The 9,268-nt window shown below is 37.2% G+C and overlaps 1 protein-coding gene across 1 annotated transcript; it reads left to right on the plus strand.

Moving 5' to 3' along the window:
- The first annotated feature begins 417 nt into the window (after positions 1-417).
- Positions 418-4,547, plus strand: LOC117109031. Its single transcript, XM_033251259.1, has 4 exons — positions 418-568; positions 1,968-2,033; positions 2,667-3,401; positions 3,845-4,547. Exons 1-4 carry the CDS (start codon positions 422-424, stop codon positions 4,391-4,393), a joined length of 1,497 nt encoding a protein of 498 aa, XP_033107150.1. The 5' UTR covers positions 418-421; the 3' UTR covers positions 4,394-4,547.
- The last annotated feature ends 4,721 nt before the right edge of the window (positions 4,548-9,268 follow it).

Consider the following 9,268-nt stretch of genomic DNA (forward strand, 5'->3'; position numbering starts at 1 on the left):
TATATTCAAATTGAAGTGCGAGAGTGTAATTTCCGGCCATCTAGAGATGCCCTAATCATAAATTTTCTTACCTCAGCCCCAACCAAGGTGGGGCTGAGGTGGGTGGTTCCTCGGTCTGTGAAAGTCCCTCCCTGGATCAACTCTCTTTCGAATTCCTGGATCTGCCACTGTTGATTTATTATATTATTATTTTTTCACTTATTTATAATGCGTCTATTGCAATTTTCACTTTTATCCTCTCAAACAGTCCTAAGAACGTTCAGAGTGCGCTACTTCACAGGGGGATTCGCCCCCTTGACCCCGCTGGGGGAATACGTAATTCGCATAACGGCTCCCCCCCTTTCAAAATCCTGGCTACGTCCCTGTTTTGAATAATTGTAAGTATTTGGAAAGAATTTTTGGAAAGATTCTGAAACGTTCTATGTTTTGTCTTTCAGACGTGCAACACGTTGTTATTCCGTTTAACACTAGTCTGCATACTCGGACTACTAGAATGCGAAATACAAGAGCTATCAAATACTCAGCCTGGTTTATTACAGCACTGAGTCTCTCGCTTCTCTTCAGTACAGTAAAGAAAATAATATTACAGTTCGCCCTCCAATTCGAGACCACCTTTGCGACCTGAAAATGTGGGGTGGTCTCGGGGTTGGTCTCCAATTAGAGGACCAGCTTTGTGATAAAAGGTTGAAGATTGTTAGTTGGGTCTTTGGAAATGTGGTCTCGAATTAGAGGGTGAAGGGGTCTTTAATTGGAGGGCACACTGTACTTTTACCTTATTTTGGTGTCGGTTTAGTTTTAAAAATGTTACTCAGTTTTTGATATTGTTGTCTTTTTAAGTAAAATATCAATCCGAGTAAAATTGTTTAAACTAAACTCAATGTAGAATTAATGTAGAATTAAATATAATATTACGTTTACTTTATTTTGCTTTCGTTAACATTTTTTTTTGACTCAGATAGGGCCTAGATTAATATTTGACTTTAAAGGAAAAAAACAAACACTCCAATACTTATCATTACTTATAAACCATTGTTAACGCCATTCTTTAACAAATTCCTAATTCTGATTGTTACCTGTATTGTCCTAATCTAATCCATGCACACAATAACATAAATTCCAGCACACTATTTGTATATGGAGCGGATCCGATGACCGGAGGTAACCTTGACATGTCAAAGTGCTTTACTCCACAACAAAAAGTGTGGTACAGTATTAATATTTATTTGAATGGCAATCGTCTATTGACGATGCGTTCAAAAACAGCAACAAATAATTATTACTAACGAATTACAATATGTAAACCAAAAAGCACAAGCATAATTGTTTCTACAGAATTGAAAAGAATCTTCCTTCCATAACTTAACTGCAGTATCATAATCAAATTAGAGATAACATATCATTATTTACTAATTATAAAAAACATCTCTACGGAGATCTCGTCTTGTCGTCAGTTGCTGATAAGAAGATGGAGTATCATTTTTATTTTGATCTCATGCGCTTGAGTGTTAAGTATACTATGCTATAATCGGATTTAAATTCCCAATAAATCCTCAGTGGCCTAGTTGGTTAATACAGTATGCGTATGCACAGACAGCATAAGGTCCCGGGTTCGAATCCCGGTTGGGCAATTACATTTTCACACTCGCAGATTCCTGTTCTTTAACGTTAAAAATGATTTATATATATTTACAGCATAGTGTATATATAGTACCGAGAGGGTGCGGGTTCGAATCTAGAGATACCCTTTTTCATAAAATTGGAAAAAGGAACTTTCATTGAAGGATATTTCTGCCATGGACGCCTTTATCGAAATTGATAATTTGGCCTATATTTTGAACAACAAAGTTTTGCCAGATTTATCTGAATTTCAATACTTTGTCTCTTATATGAAAAAGTGTGTAGGCTTAATTAAATGTTGCTGTTAAATTATTTATGTAATAAACTTTATATCAAATCTCTTATTTTAGAAATGGGAATTAATGTTAACGACACATAAGCCCCCACGCCCAAGGGTTTACAGACCGGCTGATCAGGTAATACATAAATTGATGATGATGACGTGGTATTAGGCTAAGGCTACATTTGATAATGAGATGAGGATGATTATGATGATTGTAATGATGATGAAGATGATGACGACGATGATGATGTTGAGAAGAGTGATGTTATTGATGTTGTGATGATGTTGACGATGAAGAATATAATGATAATGGTGATTACGATTATGATGATGATAGAGGCCTGGTGTAGGTTCCATATTATCTGATTCTTCTGTACTTTTAACACAGAGTATCTTTAGGGCAAGTAGACTGATTCGCTGGTTCTTTGGGCACCTTCAGCGCAAGTCGTTCAGGGGTGGATCCAGAATTTGTCAAACGAGGGTTTCAGAATAGACAAGTGAGCAACACATAACACTGATTTGCGGCAAAACGGGGAGGCACATGCCCCCATGCCCCTACTGAATCCGCCCCTCCCTGTCGTTGTAGTAGAAGAGTTCCAAAATGTTTCTCTCTACGGAGTTTGATAATCACTACGGGTCCACACAATTCTGCACAATGATGCTAAGAGTTATGGGTACCTGTTAATTACCTAACTTTACAATCTACCCTTTTGCAAATTTACCGTAGGCCTAATTGCTATTCATTTAATTACTTTTCTTTCAACAGACTTCGATACCTCAAACCGAAAAATTAGAATCGCCAATTGAAAACATAACAAAAGTAGGATCTGATAAAATGACAATACCGACACTTGCATCCATAAAGGAAGCGCGTCTAAAATCATCAAATAGGCAGATGCCTAAAGTTTCGAAACCAAAAGAAACAATGGGATTGATTAATACAAGTGAAACTACGATAATTCTGAAAAACACTGGCTTGATAAAAGTTGGTGACACTTTTAGTGTGATCATCGAGACCCGCGATAGTAACGACCGACACCGTTTAAAAGGAGGCGATTTTTGGATGGCAAATATCAGAAGTCGCCAAGCCAATGCGGCAGGAAAGGTAATTGACTTCAAAAATGGAACTTACGAAGTAGTATTCTTTGCTGCATGGGCTGGCAATGTCAGTATTGAAATCATCCTTGTTCACCCTTCTGAAACTACAGACTTTATTGAAAACTCAGTTTGGCCTATGAAAGATAGAGCTCTGTGGAAGGGAAGTTTTGTTTCCGGTAACACCAGCAATGGTAGAACCGCTTGCAGATTTAGAATTAAAGGTGAAGAAGACCTACAAGACAAATGCGAATGGAGTCATCCGCTGGCCATCGGTAAAACTGTATTTGTTTGTGATAAACCGAAAACATTGGGATGCGACACACTTTTCCACCTCAAGTCGTCCTCCCATCATGCCTTCCCCAATTTTGACTTGTTAAACAACTATACAGGTATCTTCAGCAGGTGAGTGATTACTGTACAGTAAGTTGCAATTGGTATGTTTGAAATCAGAACAAATTTAAATATGATACAGTATATAGTATTGACAATATTCTGTAACTAAAGTTAAACGACAAGACAAGTGACCTCTCTCTTATACACATCTAGATGTGTATAAGAGACAGGAGGCCTGGTGTAGGTTACATATTATCTGATTCTTCTGTACTTTTAACACAGAGTATCTTTAGGGCAAGTAGACTGATTCGCTGGTTCTCTGGGCACCTTCAGCGCAAGTCGTTCAGGGGTGGATCCAGAATTTGTCAAACGAGGGTTTCAGAATAGACAAGTGAGCAACACATAACACTGATTTGCGGCAAAACGGGGAGGCACATGCCCCCATGCCCCTACTGAATCCGCCCCTCCCTGTCGTTGTAGTAGAAGAGTTCCAAAATGTTTCTCTCTACGGAGTTTGATAATCACTACGGGTCCACACTACTGAAACTTATGAGAGTTGGAAACAGCAATTATACAAAACATGTGACTCCCAAGCATACTACTCATCACAGTGATATTTTGGCCTTCGATTTCTATTTTCATCCGTATAGCATGGGCTCCCTTGGGTACCATTACCGGGTTGGTAAGTGGGAGTATGAAGTCCTGGACAACCTCAATTTCAGTGCGTGCAATTACGTTGTCATGGTCAGTCCATGGGCACATTACTCGCAGTGGGTTAAGGAAAGTACCTGGGAACGAATGCGTCTGTTGCGGGAAACACTCATACGATTCATGAAACGTTGTCCCAAGGCACAGGTTATGGTGAAAACGCCACGCCCAAGGTACCATCAGAAGGGGGGAGATAATATTTATACCGGGGAAAAAATGCTGCATGATATATTTGAACTATACCATGAATTATTTTCTGATTTGGGCATACATATCCTTGACATATGGGATATGAACGTTTCCCATCCAGCACCAAACGTTATACATATGCCGATGCCAATAATTTATCAATAATTATTCATGATGTTTTCTCATATTTGTCCAAAGGGTCCACCTCAAAATAATGCCAACAAGTAATTGATATTCTTTCCACAACATCTGCCAACTGAACCCTCTATTTGCAAAGCTTTTATATTGGCGATTTAATGCAGATAGGCCTTAATCACTGGTATAATACTTAATACTGATATAAAAAAAATAACACTTCATATTCTGGCTTAATCTCATAAACAATGTTACTATCCAACCGTTTACTGGTACATTGTTGAAATCAGTTGTCCTGTTTATCGAGTTACATCCTAACCAGCATTGTCGAGATGAGTTATTCTCAGTCTAGCCTATCAACTTCTCGTTAATTTACTCGTGCATGTGTGTGTCGAATGTCATAGCATAAAATATTTGTTATGACAAATTCAATAAAAGACACATTGTTCCATATTTTCTATTATACTCTAATAGTATATTTTATATCTCATATTCGACATAGTAATTTCTTTTTTTAAGATGACGATTTTCCTACTTGTCATGTCGTTATTATCATCCTCAGTAAGCATACGCTTATTTTTATAATCATTACTGCCAATTAATTTTATTATTATTATTATTATTATTATTTTTGTCTTTTGTGGGGTCATTTTTTCTCACATTTCATCATTACATAATTTACAATTAATAGGTTTTATGTTGTACTGTTCTGCATTGCACTTTTCTTTAAAATAGTTCAGTCCATCGTGATGGCTAACTATTAATTCTTTATCGCTATTTTCATAGTAATGTACGACATTTAAACATATATTTTCAATGCGTTACTTTTATATGTATATTTTTCCGATTATATTCTAACCTTTTTTAATTTAAATAATATACATTTTTTCCCTCTAGGGTCCTTCTTTTGTTTTGCACTGTTGAAGCTTGTCAACTACTGTGGTACGGTAGTCAATGACAACCACTTGTTCTGTCGATTCAGAACGGTTAAGAACTTTATTATTTATTATACATACAAACTTGGACCAACTTGCCTCATCTCAAATTTTACAAAATTACCTCAATGTATTAAAATACCCTACTTCTATATTTCTATTTTAAAAGCAATGTCACATGTCAATGATATGCAGTTTTTATATCCCAAATGTTTCAGTGATATTGCTGAACAATATTTATGGGGAAACAAATTTGTGTGTATAAATAATAACTCTGTATATTACCGGAATTGGATAAACTCAGGAATATTAAAGGTTAAAGACATCATAAAAAACAACAATTTTCTCCCATCTCTTGAGCTTAGAAATAAACTGAATGCCAAACATAACTGGATGTTAGAATATTCATGTTTGTTAAAAGCCATTCCTAAAGAGTGGAAGAGTGTAATAACAAAATGTAGTAAGAAATAAGGATATGCCCAAGCAAAGTAATAGAAACCCCATTCTAAAATTGACAACAAATCAAATTTATTGTTTGTTACTAAAGAGTACTGCGAAGCCGCCTGTTCAAAACCAACGGAAATGGGAAATTTTTTTGGAGACTGAAAACAGAGATTGGATACACACCTGGCGCCTTGTTCATGTAGGGGTGCTCGAGTCGATTCCTCTATTTTTCTGATTTCATAATTATACCAAGCATTCTTTGCGCCGCTGCTGATTTTGTTCGCAATCATACGACAAGTAAATATGGTGTCCATAATTTTACGAGGGTGCAATTTTACGTTGTGGTCTGATATACCCAACAACGTAAATAATTAATACGGACACGAAACTCATCGTGCCTTCTTGTTCATGTAGGGGAGCTCAAGTCGTTTTTTCTATTTTTCTGATTTTATCATTTTACCATGCATTCTGCGCGCCGCTGCTCATTTTTGTTCGAAATCATACGATAAGTAAATTTGGTGTCCAGTATTTTACGTAGGGTGCAATTTTACGTTGTGGTCTGATATTCCCAACAACGTAAATAATTAATATGACACGAAACTCATCGTGCGTTGTTCATGTAGGGGGCGCTCGGGTCGATTCCTCTATTTTTCTGATTTCATCATTTTACCAAGCATTCTTCGCGCCGCTGCTCATTTTGTTCGAAATAAGACGATAGGTAAATTTGGTGTCCAGTATTTTACGAGGGTGCAATTTTAAGTTGTGGTCTGATATTCCCAACAACGTTAATAATTAATACGGACACGAAACTCATCGTGTCTTGTTCATGTAGGGGATGCTCGAGTCGATTCCACTATTTTTATGATTTTATCATTCTACCAAGCATTCTTCGCACCCCTGCTCATTTTGTTCGAAATATAAGACGATACCGGTAAGTATAATTTGGTGTCCAGCATTTTACGAGGGTGCAATTTTACGTTGTGGTGTGATATTCCCAACAGCGTAAATAATTAATACGGTCACGAAACTCATCATGCCTTGTTCATTCATGTAAGGGGGGCTCGAGTCGATTCCTCTATTTTTCTGATTTCATCATTTTATCATGCATTCTTCTCGCCGCTGCTCCTTTTGTTCGAAATAAGACGATAAGTATAATTTGGTGTCCAGTATTTTACGAGGGTGTAATTTTACGTTGTGGTCTGATATTCCAAACAACGTAAATAATTAATACGGACACGAAACTCATCGTGTCTTGTTCATGTAGGGGGTGCTCGAGTCGATTCCTCTATTTTTCTGATTTCATCATTTTATCAAGCATTCTTCGCGCCGCTACTCATTTTGTTCGAAATATAAGACGATACCGGTAAGTATAATTTGGTGTCCAGTATTTTACGAGGGTGCAATTTTACGTTGTGGTCTGATATTCCCAACAACTTAAATAATTAATACGGACACGAAACTCATCGTGTCTTGTTCATGTAGGAGGTGCTCGAGTCGATTCCTCTATTTTTCTGATTTCATTTACCAAGCATTCTTCGCACTGCTGCTCATTTTGTTTGAAATAAGACGATAAGTAAATTTGGTGTCCAGTATTTTTCGAGGGTGCAATTTTACGTTGTGGTCTGATATTCCCAATAACGTAAATAATTAATACGGTCACGAAACTCATCATGCCTTGTTCATTCATGTAAGGGGTGCTCGAGTCGATTCCTCTATTTTTCTGATTTCATCATTTTATCAAGCATTCTTCGCGCCGCTGCTCATTTTGTTCGAAATATAAGACGATACCGGTAAGTATAATTTGGTGTCATGCATTTTACGAGGGTGCAATTTTACGTTGTGGCCTGATATTCCCAACAACGTAAACAATTAATATGGACACGAAACTCATCTTGTCTTGTTCATGTAGGGGGTGGTCGAGTCGATTCCTCTATTTTTCTGATTTCATCATTTACCAAGCATTCTTCTCGCTGCTGCTCATTTTGTTCGAAATTAGACGATAAGTAAATTTGGTGTCGAGAATTTTACGAGGGTGCAATTTTACGTTGTGGTCTGATATTCCCAAACAACGTAAATAATTAATACGGACACGAAACTCATCGTGTCTTGTTCATGTAGGGGGTGCTCGAGTCGATTCCTCTATTTTTCCGATTTCATCATTTTATCAAGCATTCTTCGCGCCGCTTCTCATTTTGTTCGAAATATAAGACGATACCGGTAAGTATAATTTGGTGTCATGCATTTTACGAGGGTGCAATTTTACGTTGTGGTCTGATATTCCCAACAACGTAAACAATTAATATGGACACGAAACTCATCTTGTCTTGTTCATGTAGGGGGTGCTCTAGTCGATTCCTCTATTTTTCTGATTTCATCATTTACCAAGCATTCTTCTCGCTGCTGCTCATTTTGTTCGAAATAAGACAATAAGTAAATTTGGTGTCTAGAATTTTACGAGGGTGGAATTTTACGTTGTGGTCTGATATTCCCAAACAACGTAAATAATTAATACGGACAAGTATACGGATACGGATAAGTAAATTTGGTGTCCAGTATTTTCCGAGGGTGCAATTTTACGTTGTGGTCTGATATTCCCAACAACGTAAATAATTAATATCGAGTCGATTCCTCTATTTTTCTGATTCCATCATTTTATCAAGCATTCTTCGCGCCGCTGCTCATTTTGTTCGAAATATAAGACGATACCGGTAAGTATAATTTGGTGTCCAGCATTTTACGAGGGTGAAATTTTACGTTGTGGTCTGATATTCCCAACAACGTAAATAATTAATACGGTCACGAAACTCATCGTGCCTTGTTCATGTAGGGGGTGCTCGAGTTGATTCCTCTATTTTTCTAATTTCATCATTTTACCAAGCATTCTTCGGGCCGCTGCTCATTTTGTTCGAAATAAGACGATACCGGTAAGTATAATTTGGTGTCCAGTATTTTACGAGGGTGCAATTTTACGTTGTGGTCTGATATTCCCTAACAACTTACATAATTAATACGGACGGACGGATTAATACGGACATCATGTCTTGTTTATGTAGGGGGTGCTCGAGTCGATTCCTCTATTTTTCTGATTTCATCATTTTATCATGCATTCTTCTCGCCGCTGCTCATTTTGTTCGAAATAAGACGATAAGTAAATTTGGTGTTCAGAATTTTACGAGGGTGTAATTTTACGTTGTGGTCTGATATTCCCAAACAACGTAAATAATTAATACGGACACGAAACTCATCTTGTCTTGTTCATGTAGGGGGTGCTCTAGTCGATTCCTCTATTTTTCTGATTTCATCATTTACCAAGCATTCTTCTCGCTACTGCTCATTTTGTTCGAAATAAGACGATAAGTAAATTTGGTGTCTAGAATTTTACGAGGGTGAAATTTTACGTTGTGGTCTGATATTCCCAACAACGTAAATAATTAATACGGACACGCAACTCATCGTGTCTTGTTCATGTAGGGGGTGCTAGAGTCGATTCCTTTATTTTTCTGATTTCATCATTTACCAAGCATTC

This window comes from Anneissia japonica, unplaced genomic scaffold (genome assembly GCF_011630105.1).
Source record: "Anneissia japonica isolate Jap-2015-1 unplaced genomic scaffold, ASM1163010v1 scaffold16331_len17067_cov210, whole genome shotgun sequence".
In the NCBI taxonomy this organism is placed as follows: Eukaryota; Metazoa; Echinodermata; class Crinoidea; order Comatulida; family Comatulidae; genus Anneissia; species Anneissia japonica.

Excerpts from the sequence above, each read along its gene's own strand:
- LOC117109031 (XM_033251259.1), top strand. The coding sequence starts at position 422 with ATGTTTTGTCTTTCAGACGTGCAACACGTTGTTATTCCGTTTAACACT. Across the intron at positions 2,034-2,666 it reads TTTACAGACCGGCTGATCAG|ACTTCGATACCTCAAACCGA; the intron begins GTAATACATAAA and ends TTCTTTCAACAG. Across the intron at positions 3,402-3,844 it reads ATACAGGTATCTTCAGCAGG|TTTGATAATCACTACGGGTC; the intron begins TGAGTGATTACT and ends CTCTCTACGGAG.